This window comes from Schistocerca gregaria, chromosome X (assembly GCF_023897955.1).
Source record: "Schistocerca gregaria isolate iqSchGreg1 chromosome X, iqSchGreg1.2, whole genome shotgun sequence".
NCBI classification, from domain to species: Eukaryota; Metazoa; Arthropoda; class Insecta; order Orthoptera; family Acrididae; genus Schistocerca; species Schistocerca gregaria.
The window spans coordinates 389,784,512-389,802,203 of record NC_064931.1 but is presented as its reverse complement, the minus strand read 5'-3'; the positions used below and the strand labels follow the sequence as shown (position 1 = coordinate 389,802,203).

Here is a 17,692-nt window from a genome sequence, read left to right as displayed (position 1 = left end):
ACATGAATAAGCTTATGGTGTAATAAACACAAGTTGCCGAGGTAGTTTAAACTACGCTGCAGAAGTTTTGTTGGGAAGCCCTTACACGTCTTCCATACGGTCCCGATTTCTCCCCGTACGATTTCCACATTTTTGGAGCCATGAAGACAGATATTCGTCGCCGTCGATTTGCTTCGGACGAAAACGTGCACGCATGGATACAATCATGATTGCTTAGGCAACCGTAAACGTTTTTCCTTGAAGGCATTGATCGTCTTGTCTCACAGTGGGATAAATGTATTGACAGTTATGGCGATTACTTTTGAAATAATAAACCGTTTACTTACTTTCGTGCCATCCGTCTCGTTTTCATTTGACTGGCCCTTATAGATAACTGAGCTCGTATAGCTTAACGCGCAAAGCATTAGCTTGTAAGAGTGGGAGGTAAGCCAGACCCGTACGTAATTTCCCTCCCTCATGACAGCATACGGCCACACTGATAAGATGAAAATAAATTTACCAAATCATGAAAAAAGTGGTCCACCTGCGCCACGATAAACGAGCAGAAACAGAGATACTTCACTGTCGGTCACTGCGCCATATTTTATTGATATTCATCGCGCATAAGACAGACATTCCGTTCATCTGGTGTGTCGAGTTTATTGTCGTCCCTGACAGAACTAAAATGTCATTAGCAAACCGTAAACTTTTTATTTTGTCTGCCTGAACTTAAAATCCCCTTCGAAAGTGCTCACTAATTTCCTTCACAGCTTGCTCACTGTGCAGAATTAATATCGGGGATGGCTACAACCCTGCTACATTCCATTCTTAACCACTGCTTCCCTTTCACGTCCTTCGAATCTTATAATTTCAGTTACGTTTCCGTACAAGTTGTAGATAACCTTTCGCCACTTGTCTTTTATACCGAGAACTACAAGGAGAGTGTTCCAGTCAACAATGTCCAAAACTTTCACTAAACTACAAATGCTGTAAAAGTAGATATGCCTTCCTTCAGTCCTATTTCTAAGATAAATGGCAAGGTCAGTATTGCCTCCTGTGTTGCCAGATTTCTCTGGAAAGCATTCCTGACTAGATGCCTTTTTGTAGTACAATTCCCACCTTACTGTGTGTAGCATCTCCTGCTGTTATTACACCGTGTCTCCACCAGAAAAAAACAGTCAGATTTTGTTCTCCCCCATCCTTGGAAAGCTCCCCCGACAAATTGCCCTCTGTAGCTGACCTGCCAACATCATCATCCCATAGACCTACACAGGAGTCATTATCCTCATGAATGCCACGTCTTTCACCTTGGACACAGCGAGGTGCGCCAGTGCGTAGTGCACAGGACTCGCATTCTGAAAGACGACGGTTCAGATCCCCATTCAGCCGTCCAGATTTACGCCTCCCCTGATTTCCCTAAATCGCTTAAGCTACATTCCGGGATGGGTCCGTTAAAAGGGCATGGCCGATTTCCTTTTCCATCCTTAACCAATCCCAACTTTCGCTTCGTCTTTAATGACCTCGTTGTCGACGGGACGTTAAACTCTTCCTTCTTCTCACCTTGGAAATCGCTACGATTGCAACAAAAATATCTGTTTTAACAATGTTCGCTGAATGCTTTTCATCTTTCAAAATTAGTTTTTAAATACGCGAATTAAAAAAAGCTATACTCTCCGCCCCCTCCCTCTGGAGAAGGGAAAAGGATAATCATTTCGATATCACTCTGTGGTGGTGTCGCTCAAAACAAAATCCACCCTCCCAGCTTCCTGCCAAGGAAAACATAATTCGAGGAGGCCGGTGAAAGACCGACTTCTTCTGAATATCTCGTATCACTGACGAACCGTCTCGTTCGATATAACAAATTAGAAAAGATGACAGCAGAATCGTCTAGCCAGTGCCAGTTGTTTACATTTCTGACGTAGGTATAAAAAAAAATGACAATTTTGGCATTTTATGGTCATCTTCTCTTGATATGAGCGATTAACAAGTCTACAAAGAAAAGGCACACTATGTTTTACATGGACACTCTACCACATTGACGATGAATTTGGTGTAATGTGCAATAAGAGACATGTGTAGACACGTACATTCTGCGAAGCAGATAATGTGATGTAGTTGCTTGCTGCTCCTAACAGCTGACTATGAACAAAGCAATTTCAGATCACACTTCATTCATTCACGACAGGACCGTAATCGGCAGAGACCTAGAGACGTGTTTGCATCTACGCCGAGCTGGGCACTGCAGGCCTGTGTTAGCCTTGTAAAGAGAAAACATCTGCTGGATTTGCGTCATTTGTAACGCACGATACAACATATACGTTGGAATTGTAGCTTCTTATCGATGTATTTACAGTAAACAGAGATATGTGTAGACATTCCCTCCTAGATTATCTGAAAAAGTTTATCCCGAGATATGAAGAGAAGAGGAACCAACTATTTTTAAAAAAAATTACACGTTATAATTTAGTTTTTCATCGAAATCTTAATACTTGATTGCCGTACGGACTTGGACTGTAATAGCGACGAATAAATTTTGTATCGTATGTATTCGGCATTTCCGAGGCATATACTCGGTACAAAGTCTTTCTTAGTGATTACATTCCTTACTGAAGGTCATTACTGATTTAACCAGTAAATATAAATACATTTTTGGTCTCCTAGCAGGTTATGGATATAACTGCGCATGAATGAACTGTTTGAGCGGTTTATCTTTCGTGAAGAAATTTTTCTCTTCTATGGGGTGGTTATAATCAAAACGCAGCTTCTCGCGGAAGTCCAGTGTGCGCTGTAGTTATCGTATGGCAGCGAAACTTGATAAATACGCTGATTCGTTAATGCAGAACCGATTTACAGTGGAAATAATTAGTTCAAATTTTGTCTACCAGGTGCAAATCTGGCACTGGACAGCATCTCACCGAGATATCCGGTGCTCATACTGAACAAATTGCGTAAGCGGTGGTTAATCAACATTTTGCGTTTCTCACTTGTTTGACCTTTTCTGCGCACGTCCCGTTCCTAACCCTTCACATATGGGAACATTTCTAAACTTCTTCCTCGCATTCATAGCGTCAGATTTGCACCTGGTGGTCAAAATTGGAAGTAATTTTTGTTTTAGCGTAAATCGGTTCCGCTTTAACGCTTTACTATTTCTACCACGTTTCGCAGCCATACGATCATGACAGCCCACACTGGATCTGTGTGAGCCTTAATTATAACCACGTGGTACAAACTGATGGACGGACACCATAGCTATCCTGGTATTAATGATAACAGTATAAGTTGCAAGAATTGAACTCGGTGGAAACCTTAACATGTACCGGGTGAGGTGGAGTAGTGGACTCACATTCGGGAAGATGACGGTTCAAATATGCGTCCGGCCATCCAGATTTAGATTTTCCGTGATTTCCCTAAATCGCTCCAGGCAAGTGCCGAAATGGTTACTTTGAAAAGGGCACGGCCGACTTCGCTTCCCATCCTCCGTAGTCCGAGCTTGTCCCTAATAACCTTGCTGTCGGTGGGTCCCCCTGAATAGGTCAGGCGTGCACTACATGCAGGAAGCGGCTACAAGGGTAGCGGAGTACGTGTGGAGTGCACATATGGGATTTTTAGGTTAGAGAATTCCTTCCCTGGGTCCGACAAGACGCCTCCTGAGACGCGACAAGGAAGCAGTAGGCAAAACGCAACAGGGAATGACAATATTAACGTGGCAATAGTAAACTGTAGGAGCGTCTATAGAAAGGTCTCAGAAATGGTCTCATTAATAAACGGTCACAATGCCCACATAGTACTAGGGACTGAAAGTTGGCTGAAACCAGATATAAACAGTGATTAAATTCTAAACTCAGATTGGAATGTATACCGCAGAGACAGGTTGGACAGTGAAGGGGGAGGCGTATTTATAGCGATAAAAAGTGCAATAGTATCGAAGGAAATTGACGGAGATGTGAAATGTGAAATAATTTGGGTGAAGGTCACGGTTAAAGCAGGCTCAAACATGGTAATTGGATTTCTCTATACGCCTCCAAACTCAGCAGCTGTTGAGGCAGAACACCTGAAGGAAAATTTGGAAAATATTTCGAGTAGATTTCCCTACCATGTTATAGTTTTGGGTGGAGATTTTAATTTACCAGATATAGACTGGGAGACTCAAACGTTTATAGCAGGTGGCAGGGACAAAGAATCCAGTGAATTTTTTTTATGTGCGGTATCTGAAAACTACCTTGAGCAGTTAAACAGTGAACCAACCCGTGGCGATAACATATTAGACCTTCTGGTGACAAACAGACCCGAACTATTTGAATCAGTTAATGCAGAACAGGGAATCAGCGATCATAAAGCGGTTACAGCATCGGTGATTTCAGCCGTAAATATAAATATTAAAAAAGGTAGAAAGATTTTTTCTGTTTAGTAAAAGTGACAAAAAGCAGATTTCAGAGTACTTGACGGCTCAACACAAAAGTTTTATTTCAAGTACAGATAGTGTTGAGGATCAGTGGACCAAGTTCAAAACCATCGTACAATATGCATTAGGTGTGCCGAGCAAGATCGTAAGAGATGGAAAAGAGCCACCGTGGAACAACAACCGAGCTATGAAACTGCTACGGAAGCAAAGGGAACTTCACAGCAAACATAAACATAGCCAAAACCTTGCAGACAAACAAAAATTACACGAAAAGAAATGTGGTGTGAGGAGGGCTATGCGAAAGGCGTTCAACGAATTCGAAAGCAAAGTTCTATGTACTGACTTGGCAGAAATCCTAAGAAATTCTGTTCTTATGTCAAAGCGGTAGGTGGATCAAAACAAAATGTCCAGACACACTGTGACCAAAATGGACTGAAACAGAGGATGACAGACTAAACGCCGAAATACTAAATGTCTTTTTCCAAAGCTGTTTCACAGAGGAAGACTGCACTTTAGTTCCTTCTCTAGATTGTCGCACAGATGACAAAATGGTAGATATTGAAATAGATGACAGAGAGATAGAAAACAAATAAAAACGCTCAAAAGAGGAAAGTCCGGTGGACTTGTTGGGATACCAGTTCGATTTTACACAGAGTACGCGAAGGAACTTGCCCCCATTCTTGCAGCGGTGTACCGTAGGTCTCTAGAAGAGCGTAGCGTTCCAAAAGATTCGAAAAGGGCACAGGTCATACCCGTTTTCAAGAAAGGACGTCGAACAGATGTGCAGAACTATAGACCTATGTCTCTAACGTCGATCTGCTGTAGAATTTTGGAACACATATTATGTTCGAGTATAATGACTTTTCTGGAGACTAGAAATCTACTCCGTACGAATCAGCATGGGTTTCGAAAAAGACGGACGTGTGAAACCCAGCTCGCGCTATTCGTCCACGAGACTCAGAGGGCCAGAGACACGGGTTCACAGGTAGATGCCGTGTTTCTTGACTTCCGCAAGGCGTTCGATACAGTTCCCCACAGTCGTTTAATGAACAAAGTAAGAGCATATGGACTAACAGACCAATTGTGTGTTTTGATTGAAGGGTTCCTAGATTACAGAACGCAGCATGTTATTCTCAACGGAGAGAAGTCTTCCGAAGTAAGAGTTATTTCAGGTGTGTCGCAGGGGAGTGTCGTAGGACCGTTGCTATTCACATTATACATAAATGACCTGGTGCATAACATCGGAAGTTCACTAAGGCTTTTTGCGGATGATGCTGTAGTATATCGAGTGGTTGTAACAATGGAAAACTGTACTGAAATGCAGGAGGATCTGCAACGAATTGACGCATGGTGCAGGGAATGGCAACTGAATCTCAATGTAGACAAGTGTAATGTGCTGCGAATATATAGAAAGAAAGATTCTTTATCATTTAGCTACAATACGGCAGGTCAGCAACTGGAAGCAGTCAATTCCCTAAATTATCTGGGAATAGGCATAAGAAGTGTTTTAAAACGGAATGACCATATAAAATTAATCGTCGGTAAAGCAGATGCCAGGCTGAGATTCACTGGAAGAATCCTAAGGAAATGCAATCCGAAAACAAAGGAAATAAGTTACAGTACACTTGTTCGTCCACTGCTAAAATACTGCTCAGCAGTGTGGGATCCGTACCAGATAGGGTTGATAGAAGATACAGAGAAGATCCTATGGAGAGCAGCGCGCTTCGTTACAGGATCATACAGTAATCGCGAAAGCGTTACGGAGACGATGGATAAACTCCAGAAGCTCAGTAGGTCGGTACGGGCTTTTGTTGAAGTTTCGAGAACATACCTTCACCTAGGAGTCAAGCAGTATATTGCTCCCTCCTACGTACATCTCGCGAAGAGACCATGTGGATCAAATCAGAGAGGTTAGAGCCCACACAGAAGCATACCGACAATCTTTCTTTCCACGAACAATGCGAGACTGGAATACAAGGGAGAACCGCTAGAGGTACTCAAGGTACCCTCCGCCACACACCGTCAGGTGGCTTGCGGAGTATGGATGTAGATGTAGATGTAGATGTAGACGTTAAACACGAATCTCCTCCCTCCTCCGTAACGTGTGAAACTAATGATTTGTCGGAGTACGAATGCTGTCAACCCCTCCCGGTCGTACACGAATTGCCTGGGAGAAAGAAAAAATAACGAGGGACAAAATGTGTTTGACACTGTGTGTTGCTAACGACTTGCTCCACTGAAAATAAGAAACTGGAGGAATACGAAAACTACCGATCGGCCCGAGTCGGACACGAATGGCGAGTGGGGAATAAACATAGGAACAATGAAATGTTACAGGCAGTAACGAAGCGGTAATATCCGTGTCGTGGGATACTCGTAACTTAGCAGTGAATACATATGACGTGTAACAGCCCTAATATGTGTGTCTCTGAAACTTCATAGTACCCATATAAAGATTACTACCTCTCTGACGCCAAAGTCTTTTTCCCACATTCATGTCAGAGCATATCCAAGCTGACAACTATTAGAAGTCTCTCGCAGTTACTCCGTATATCTGAAACACCATTCACAGTAGCTGAGGTTGCAAGTGGACAATAGTACCATAAAGGTCACTTTATAAATGGCTGATACGAGTTTTTATCCGCAGAAATGGGTGGCAAGGGGAGGTGAGGCGGTGGAATTCACTTTCTGGACACCAACTTTCATTCCATTGTATATGGGTTATACTATCAGGCATATTTTCACTCTAGAAATACTGGAACATCGTGGCAATAAGGGTGCCCTTGGGTGGGGACGGTCTTTTTATAAACACCTTTAAGCACATCAAAAACGTGGAATGCATAAGTCCATAGCAATTACAGAGATACGCTACAGATCAGTTTGCCATCATAAACGTGTTTTTATGACACTTTACATGGATTCGCCAACTCTCTACCACGTCGTGTTCCAGTCCCTTGGGGGACTGAGGCATGCCGCGACGCAATTTGCGCACGGAGACGTGCTCTCCGCGTTTTTAACTGTCATCCTACGATGGCGAACTGCATTCATTATAAACAGATGCGTGCAAGGTGTCGTCGCGTTCTTCGGGACAGAAAAAAAACTAGCTGGATTTCATTCACTAGTTCTTTTAAAAGTTCCACCCTTTCCTCTGACGTGTGGGCCAACCTCCGATGGCTCTCTGGGACCAAGATACATTCCCGATTTCCTACATGACAATAGTAGACGATGTCCTCGTGGACCCTGTTGCTATTTCCAACACTTTGGGCCGCCATTTTGCGGAAGTTTCGAGCTCTTCCCACTATCACCCTGCCTTCCTGCATCGGAAACAGCGGAGGAGGCTCGGGCGATACCCTTCTCCGAATCGTGAGTGCTACAATGCCGCCTTTGCTATGAGGGAGCTGGATCATGCTCTCAGTTTATCCAAGTACTCTGCCCCAGGGCCAGACGCCATCCACATGCAGATATTGCTGTATCTTTCTTTTGCGGGCAAGCACCTTCTGCGTAACACATACAACCGCATCTGGGCAGGGTGCACATTTCCCAGCCGCTGGCGTGGAGCCACCATCATACCCATACCGAAGCCTGGTAAGGACAAAAACCTTCCTTCTAGCTACCGCCCCATCTCTCTTACCTGCTGTGTTTGCAAGGTGATGGAAATATGATTCATGCACGGCTGGTATGGTGGATCGAGTCTCACATTTAATTGACGAATACACAGTGTGGATTTCGAGTGCGGTCTTCTGCAGTTGACCATCTCGTTACTTTGTCCGCCCATGTCATTGATTTCCTGCGGAAATTCCAGACTGTGGCCGTGTTTTTCGATTTGGAGGTGGCCTATGACACCTGCTGGATAAATGGTATCCTTCGTACTCTTTACACATGGGGCTTCCGTGGTCGCCTGCCCTGTTTCCTTCAGGCATTTTAAAAGACTGAGTTTACAAGGTGCGTGTGAGTTCTGCCTTGTCGGACACTTTTATCCAGGAAATCGGTGTGCCTCAGGGTTCCGTCCTGAGTGTCGTCCTCTTTGCTATCGCCATTTACCCTATAACGGCGTCTCCCGCCGGGCATCTCCGGCTTCCTTTTTGTTGACGATTTCCATCTATTGCTCTTCTCCACGGACCTTTCTCACTGAGCGGTGTCTTTAGCGGTGTTTTGATCGTCTTTACTCCTGGAACATCGACAATGGCTTTCACTTATTCACTGACGAAACCGTCTGTATGAATTTCTGACGACGCGACTGGTTTCTCCCACCATCTTTACATCTTGGGCCTGTTGCCCTTCCGTTCGTTGAAATTACGAAATTCCTGGGGCTCATGTTCGATAAGAAACTCTCTTGGTCCTCCCATGTGTCTTACCTGACAGCCTGCTGTACTCGGTTCCTCAATGTCATACTTGTCCTCAATGGTACTTTCTGGGATGCTGATCGAACCACCCTCCTCTTTTTGTACCGGTCCCTTGTCTGTTCGAAACTCGTCTATGTGTGCTATTTTTATGCGTCTGCACGTCCATCCATCTTATGGCGTCTCAACACTATCCACCATCGTGTCATCCGTTTGGCCACGGGCGCCTTTTACACTAGCCCAGTTGAGAGTCTGTATGTAGAAGCTGTCGAAGTACCACTGTCTTACCGCCATGACGTTTGTCTGTCATGCGTGGCCGTCCATCTTATGCCCCCTCCTTCAGTGACTCCTTTGATCACCAGTATGGGGTGCGTGCCTCTTTTCTATTACCTCCTGGAGTCCGCTTTCAGCACTTGCCACGGCGGCTTAACTTCACATTACCTGCACCTTTACCACTGGGTGTGAACTCTTCACCATCTTGGCTTCGTGAAGTGGCCTATGTTAATTTTGGCCTTCATTCGCTTCCAAAGGATACTACTCCAGCCTCGGTCTATCGCCTTCAGTTTCATGACCTTCGCATGGAACTCCGCGATAGTGCCTTCGTATACACTGATGGCTCTCGGACTGACTATGGGGTCTGGTGTGGCTTTGTTATTGGTACCCGGGTCTTTCGATATCATCTTCTGGCACAATGCTCAACATTTACAGCTGAGCTCTTCGCCCTGTATCGGGCCACGGATTACATCCGGCGACACAGCCTTTTCTATTCTGTCCTCTGCTCAGACTCACTCAGCGCCCTTCAAAGTCTATGTGCGCTGTACACCGCCCATCCCTTAGTGCAGCGGGTCCAGGGAAACTGTCACTTGCTCACTCTTGGTGTTTTGATGTTTCTGTGGGTTCCTGGTCATGTCGGTCTGCCAGGAAACGAGGCTGCTGACGCTGCTGCCAAGGCTGTAGTCCTCGTACCTAAGCCCGCTAGTACCTATATTCCCTCCGATGATCTCTGTGTTGCTGTCTGTCAGGAGGTGGTGGCCCTTTGGCATCGCCAAAGGTACACGCTTCACGGGAATAAGCTGCGGCTTATTAAGCCTCTCCCAGTGGCTTGGACGACCTTCTCTTGGCCCTCCCGCCTGGAGGAGGTCATTTTAAGTAGGCTGTGTATTGGGCACAGCCTTTTTAGCCATCGTCATTTGATAACTGACGCTACACCGCCACTTTGTACACATTGCGCCGAAGTTTTAACTGTCCGCCAATTCCTGATGGGCTGCCCATTTTTTAACCGCTTACGTTCCCGTTTGAGTTTGCCATCTGCGTTATCGGCCGTTTTAGCAAATGACGCGCGAGCTGTCGACCGCGTTTTACTTTTTATCCGCCAAAGTAAAATGGCGAAGGCCATTTAATTTTTAGTTTTGGACCTCCGTTTCTGTATGGTGTCGTTTTTTAGCCCTTTTTTCCACGTTCCTGATTTCAGTTGTCTTCTATTGTCTCAATTGGTACCGATGTATAGTCGTTTCTTAACTCCCTTCTATCTTCGTTTTGACTTGGATGCATATTACCTCAGTTGTTTTTGCGCCCTAAAGCAAAATAAACAAATAAACAAGCAGAAATTGCGATCTTCCTGGCCAACGTAGGATTTGACATGCACGAAGACGAGCGAAACTCTTGCTTTGTGCGGGCGGGCATTATCTTGCTGAAATATAAGCCCAGGGTGGCTTGCCATTAAGGGCAACAAAACTGGGCTGAGAATATCATCGACGTACCGCTGTGTTCTGAGGGTGCCGCGTATGACAACCAAAGGGGTCCTGCTGTAGAAGGACATAGCACCCCAGACCAGTACTCCTGGTTGTTGGGCTGAATGGCCGAAAGGTTGGCATCCCACTGCTGCCTGCGGCGTCTCCAGACATTTCATCAGCCTGAAATCTCGTTGACTGGAGTAGACTTGTCTTCATTGGTGGGACCCACTTCGAATTGAGCCCCGATGACCAGCAGAGAAATTTCTACGGCCCAGACAGTGGTGAGATACCAACCTGACTGTTACCTGCCATACACCAGGCAACCAGGGGCGATGGTCGGGATTGCCATTTCTTTTCACAGCAAGACCCCTTTGGTTGGCCGGCCGCGGTGGTCTAGCGGTTCTAGGCATTCAGTCCGGAACAGCGCGACTGCTACGGTCGCAGGTTCCAATCCTGATGTCCTTAGGTTAGTTAGGTTTATGTAGTTCTAAGTTCTAGGGGACTGATGACCACAGATGTTAAGTCCCATAGTGCTCAGAGCCATTTGAGCCTTTGGTTGTTATTTGCGGCTCCCTTACAGCACAGCGGTTCGTCGATGGTATTCCACGCCTGTTTTGTTGCCATTCATGGCAATCCATCCAGTGTTTAAATTTCAGTAAGGTAATGCCCGCCAGCACACGGCGAGGGATTCTACTGCTTGTCTTTGTGCTTGCCAAACCCCACTTCAGCCAATAAGGTGGCTGGATCTTTCTCCAGTTGAGAACGTTTGAGCATTATAGCCTGGGCGCTCCGAACATCTCAGGTTTTTGACGATCTAACGCGCCAGTTGCACAGAATTTGGCACGATATCCCTCGGGAGGACATCTAACAACTCTGTCAATCAGTGCCAAACCGAATAACTGCTTGCATAAGGGCCAGAGGCGGACAAACACCTTATTGACTTACTCAGTTTTTTAAGGTTTTTCTCACGAATAAATCATCCAGTTTCTTTGAAATTGTAATCATTCCTTTATCTTTACTAGTAGATCACATCCACCAGTTTCCGTCCCATTTGGATAATTCTTAAGTGATATCTCTGTATTTTTCTTTCGAGTGTAAAGTGGACAGTAGCTGAATGGAGGCGTGAATATGGGCCTGTGATTTGCGTTTTTGTACAAATGATGCAAAGTGACGAGTGCATTGACGACCGAATTAGGCGTTGAACCCAGAGTGGGCAGTGGTTGCAGAGGGTGTATGTGGTGTTTCGGGGGTGTTTTTCGTACAGTGACATGCGCCTATTCTTTAACGTTACTGTGAACGTTAACCAGGATGTTTCCTTCAACATTCTCAGTGACCAAGTGTTGTCCTTTCTTCTGCATCTTCATAATGATTATACTGCCGGTACTCCCATGTATCAAGATTGCAGCAGACATGTTGACAGGGATGCACGCACACCTTCCTGGTTTGACGATCGCTCAGGTATCCTCTCTCTCCTCAGTTGGTCCCCGAAATCACCAGATCTTGATCCTATAGAAAACGTCTGGGAGTATTTGGAAGTGGGTGACACGTAACAGTCAACGTCAACACTCTTTGGTAGTTTTGTGTGAACCTACCACCAGTGAGTGGCTTCACCTGGGTATTAAGTACCTCAAGAAAGTTGTGGACTTCCTCCTTCGCCGAAATGAGGCCATTATGAAGGCTTTAGGCGGTATTAACGTGATGTCCCCTGAGGTAACTAATTTTTTGTCCGGCGTTACCATCTTCCAACTTAATGTAGACCCTCGGGCTACATTACAGACCGGTCTGTACCTACAGTCTCCATGTAGTAATAAAGAAAAGCATCAACAACATTGTGGGGAGAGTGACTTCAGTGATGAATGTAGAAAAGCAGTATCGCGAACTTGGCTGTACCTTGTTAGTTTACGCTGTTCAGAATAATTTGTAGAGAACCGTTTTTCACACTCGTTTATGATTATTCCGCGCAAGAACGCTAATGGCAAAAAATGTAAAGAGCTGAGAGGTCGGTTTGTGGTGTTACAGGAGCGATGACGCTGGCCGGGGACGTGGCGCTGGCTGCGGCTGCGGTGCTCATACTGCTGCTGCTGTGGCACGTCAGCAACGCGTGCCGCTACTACATCAAGTTCACCGTCTTCTTGCTGCTCTCCCTCTTCTTCGGCTCTGTCTTCATTCCTCTCATGCTCTTCCGGCCGAGGGACTGGCGCAACGCACTGTGAGTACATTTTCGAACGTCTGCATTAAAATACGCAGTTCGCAATGCATGGCGGAGGGTACAGACGTCACCTGCTGGCAGCTACCTTACTGTACTGTGACGTAGCATGTAAAGTTTTCCTATCAAGGCGGACTGGTTTACTCTTGTAAACAATACAGTCAGTTAGGTGACGGCACATTTCATTTTAATATGGTGTAATAGTTGACTGGAATACTCTCTTTCAAAAATACAGGGAGCGAAAGGCTATTTACAATTTGTACAGAAACCAGATGGCAGTTATAAGAGTCGAGGGGCATGAAAGGGAAGCAGTGGTTGGGAAGGGAGTGAGACGGGGTTGTAGCCTCTCCCTGATGTTATTCAATCTGTATATTGAGCAAGCAGTAAAGGAAACAAAAGAAAAATTTGGAGTAGGTATTAAAATCCAGGGAGAAGAAATAAAAAATTTGAGGTTCGCCGATGACATTGTAATTCTGTCAGAGACAGCAAAGGACTTGGAAGAGCAGTTGAATGGAATGGACAGTGTCTTAAAAGGAGGATATAAGATGAACATCAACAAAAGCAAAACGAGGATAATGGAATGTAGTCGAATTAAGTCGGGTGGTGCTGAGGGAATTAGATTAGGAAACGAGACACTTAAAGTAGTAAAGGAGTTTTGCTGTTTGGGGAGTAAAATAACTGATGATGGTCGAAGTAGAGAGGATATAAAATGTAGACTGTCAACGGCAAGGAAAGCGTTTCTGAAGAAGAGAAATTTGTTAACATCGAGTATAGATTTAAGTGTCAGGAAATTGTTTCTGAAAGTATTTGTATGGAGTGTAACCATGTATGGAAGTGAAACATGGGCGAAGATTAGTCATGAGCTCAGGGGGTGTTCTCATCAGGAAACACGAAAGTGACATGTGGGTAGGAGCGTGGAATGTCAAAAGTAAATGGATAGGTTTAAGTTAAATATAGTGGTAATTACGATAGTGCAGTGACAAGAAGAACAGGACTTCTGGTTAGATTAGTATATGGCTATAAACACGATATCAGAAACGTGTAATGCAATACAAGTGTAGTCCTAATAATCAACTAGAAAATGGGAATGCGGGTAAGTTAATATGAACTGTATAGCGAACGCATTATCGTAGCCAAGACAGGCACGAATCCAACACCACCTCAGTAGTATAATTTTATATGCCAACCAAATGACGAAGAGACTGAAAGAATGTGTTACTTACTTTACTTTACTTTACACGTGGCAAGGGCCTTATCGACTACACGCCTGCTCTGTGAGCCTCTTCCACTTCTGCCTGTCCAATGTGCTGTTCGTCCAGTTGCTGCTGCTGTTCATCCTCATTGTGTCCTCCCGTATGTTATCCCGTCATCTGATTCTGGGTCTCCCTCTTCTTCTCGCTCCTTCTATTGTTCTGCTGAATGCCATTCTAGGTAGTCTACTCTCTGTCATTCTTGCTATATGGCCTACCCAATTCGACCTTCTCCTCTTGAGCACTTCGACGATGTTACTGTGTTTGTACAGTCCTCTTAATTCTTCATTTCTTCTTATTCTCCATTCCACGTTATTTTCGTCGTATACAGGTCCAAAAATTTTCCTTAGTACTTTTATTTCGAATATTAACAGTTTTTCTTCGTCTTTCTTTCTAAATATTAATGTTTCACATCCATATAACATCACAGGTATAATGATCGATTGATATAAGCGGATTTTGAAGTTACTGCTAAGTTTCTTGTTGCTGTTGATAAAGGGGCATCTATTTCTATATGTTTTGTTGTTATTACTAAAAATACTTCCTAGGTACTTGAAGTGGTCAACAGTCTTGAAATTGAATCCATCTACAGTCAGAAAGAATGTGTTACACAAGAAATTATTCAGATAGTTAAGGGAGACGAAAATTTAATTGTGATGGAGGACTGGAATTCGACATTATGAAAAGGAAGAGAACGCAATTTTGTAACGCAAAATGGTCGATTGTGCTACAGCCGCTCGTAAACGTTTGCTAGCTGTGCAACAGGATAACCATGGTTAGGGTGGGGGTGATTAAGTTGGACCGGCTGATGTCATTTGACGTCTATCCTCTCTTTGTGACCTGGTTCGAGCCTCATTCCCTTGTCTGTGGGTGTTAGAGCAGCGTGGTTGAGTACACGTTTGCAGTGTACACCGACATAATCCTTCCGTATGGCGAAGCTCACGGTAATGGAAGAGTGCTCGTCCCCTGCATCAAGATCGATATCCACAACGTCCGACTCCATCGCATATCCTTTTCGCCACAATTACGCAACGGCTTTGAGAAAGGGCTACCTTCACCGTCAACAGTTGTGACTCGTGGTGCACCAAGGAAAAACCGCAAACCTGAATTGGAAGACATTAAGTTTATTCGCAATTGCGAATAAGGAAAATCCGCAGCTGTAAAATGGAATGACGACAGTGAAAATTTGTGCCGGACCGGGACTCGAACCCGGATTTCCCGCTTATCGCGAGCGGTCGCCTTTCCATTTGGCTGTCCGTGCACAGCTCACGGCCAGGTCCAAACTTTCGTATGTAGCCAACCGTATGCCTACGACCTATGCTCGTTCATCCATCGTGTATAGTCCCGTACAGGTCAGACGTTGTATTTGAAAGTCGCTTGTCCGGTATCGGCAGTGCCTGTGTTATTCTGATTACGATGCAAAGTTCCTTTTGGACAAGCATACATGCTCAAAGGAACTTTGCTTCGCAATCAAAAATGGTTCAAATGGCTCTGAGCACTACGGGACTTAACATCTGAGGTCATCAGTCCCCTAGAACTTAGAACTACTTAAACCTAACTAACCTAAGGACATCACACGCATCCATGCCCGAGGCAGGATTCGAACCTGCGACCGTAGCAGTCGCGCGGCCTTGTAATCAGAATAACACAGGCACTGCAACATTGTATGAAGTGGAAGAGGCCATACTGCATCATGTTTCCTTTGTGTTTCTTTGGTTATTAATTAGTGAAATTGTAAAAAAGTGATGTATTAAGTCGCGTCTTATAAATTACTTGTAGAAATGGTCGCGTTATTAACGTGTTTTGAAATGGTTGTAGCACAGAAACGGTACATTTCCGGACATAGGTTCTAATTCAAAATATTATCTACTCAGGCCTCTCTACAAGCCCTAGAAGTTTGTAGCTGGAATTTCTGGACATCCTGTATGTCTTCCTTGTCGACAGGACTATAATTTATGAGGCTCAATATGGCCGTCGGATGCTTTTACAAAATACCACTGTCTTATTTATTATAATTTATCACACACTATTACGTCACAGTCAAACATGTCTGCCTAAGAGGAGTCTTGGAGCTAAGACATTAGGAAGGGTGGTTGGTTGGTTAATTTGGGGGAGGGGACCAAACAGCAATGTCAGGGTCCTATCGGATTAGAGAAGGAAGAAGAAGGAAGTCGGCCGTGCTATCTCAAAGCAACCATCCCTTCATTTGCCTGAAGCGATTTAGGGAAATCACGGAATACATAAAGCAGAATGGCCGGACACGGGTTTGAGTCGTCGTCCTCCCGAATGCGAGACCAGAGTGCTAACCATTGCGCCACCTCGCTCGGTGCGCTATGACATTACTGTGGATATATAATAGCGGTGGAAAATTTAAAAAAAAATGCGTGTATTTATGTAGGAACGTTTCCCCAGACTTGTATGTGTTAAAAAACACTGCAGGCCAGACACATGACAATTACAATGATACCCCATGCTTCCACATTTAAACAGTTTCCCCTAATTCGCCGTCAGCCCACTGGGATAGGACAGTGGGATAAGACACGAACAGTTATGATGTCTTTATTGTAAACAAACAAAATGCGGGACGTGTGCTCCTGCGGTCTCCACCATAAGTATCCCCATCAGCACGATGCCGATGCCAGCCCTATATACAATAATTTGCACCACAGGTTGCTGCCACTGCTGTTGCTGCAGCCGTTTCCGTCCTCTTCCCGCTACAAGCACATCTACGCCATGTGATCAAAAGTATCCGGACACCTCCAAAAACATACGTTTTTCATATTAGGTGCATTTTGCTGCCACCGACTGCCATGTACTCCATCAGCGACCTCATTAGTCATTAGACATCGTGAGAGAGCAGAATGGGGCGTTCCGCGGAACTCGCGGACTTCGAACGTTGTCAGATGATTGGGTGTCACTTGTGTCATACGTCTGCACGCGAGATTTCCACACTCCTAAACATCCCTAGGTCCACTGTTTCCGATGTCATAGTGAAGTGGAAACGTGAAGGGACACGTACAGCACAAAAGCGTACAGGCCGATCTCGTCTGTTTGACTGACGGAGACCGTCGACAGTTGAAGAGGGTCGTAATGTTTAATAGGCAGACATCTGTCCAGAATTCCAAACTGCATCAGGATCCACTGCAAGTACTATGACAGCTAGGCGGGAGATGAGAAAACTAGGATTTCATAGTCGAGCGGCTGCTCATAAGCCACACATCACACCGGTAAATGCCAAACGACGCCTCACTTAATGTAAGGAGCTTAAACATTGGACGATTGAACAGTGGGAAAACGTTGTGAGGAGTGACGAACCACGGTACACATTGTGGCGATCCGAGGGTGTGATTATGGCGAATGCCCGGTCAACGTCATCTGCCACTTTGTGTAGTGCCAACGGTAAAATTCGGAGGCGGTGGTGTAATAGTGTGGTCGTGTTTTTCATCTAGGGGGCGTACACTCCTTGTTGTTTTACGTGTCACTACCACAGCACAGTTCTACACTGATGTTTTAAGCACCTTCTTGCTTCCCTCTGTTGAAGAGCAATTCGGGGATGGCGATTGCATCCTTCGACACTGTCGAACACCTCTTCATAATGCACCGCCTGTGGCGGAGTGGTTACACGACAATAACATCCCTGTAATGGACTAGCCTGCACAGACTCCTGAACTGAGTCCTATATAACTCTAATCGTTGATTCATTTTTTGCTTACAAAAGCTTGTCAGTACATTAAGAGAACGGAGAAGAAGACACTGCAGCTTTTGCAATAATAACTTGTGGA

At 44.9% G+C, this 17,692-nt stretch overlaps 1 protein-coding gene across 5 annotated transcripts in view; it reads left to right on the top strand.

Annotated features, from left to right (window-relative positions):
• The window catches only part of LOC126298779 (1-acyl-sn-glycerol-3-phosphate acyltransferase alpha-like), a 689,206-nt gene that overhangs the window by 629,468 nt on the left and 42,046 nt on the right, over nt 1-17,692 (top strand). For all 5 annotated transcript variants that reach the window (XM_049990236.1, XM_049990235.1, XM_049990237.1 and 2 more), the window contains one exon: nt 12,474-12,663. In XM_049990236.1, the coding sequence (XP_049846193.1) occupies nt 12,479-12,663 (185 nt within the window). In that variant the 5' untranslated portion in view covers nt 12,474-12,478. The remainder of the gene's footprint in view (nt 1-12,473; nt 12,664-17,692) is intronic.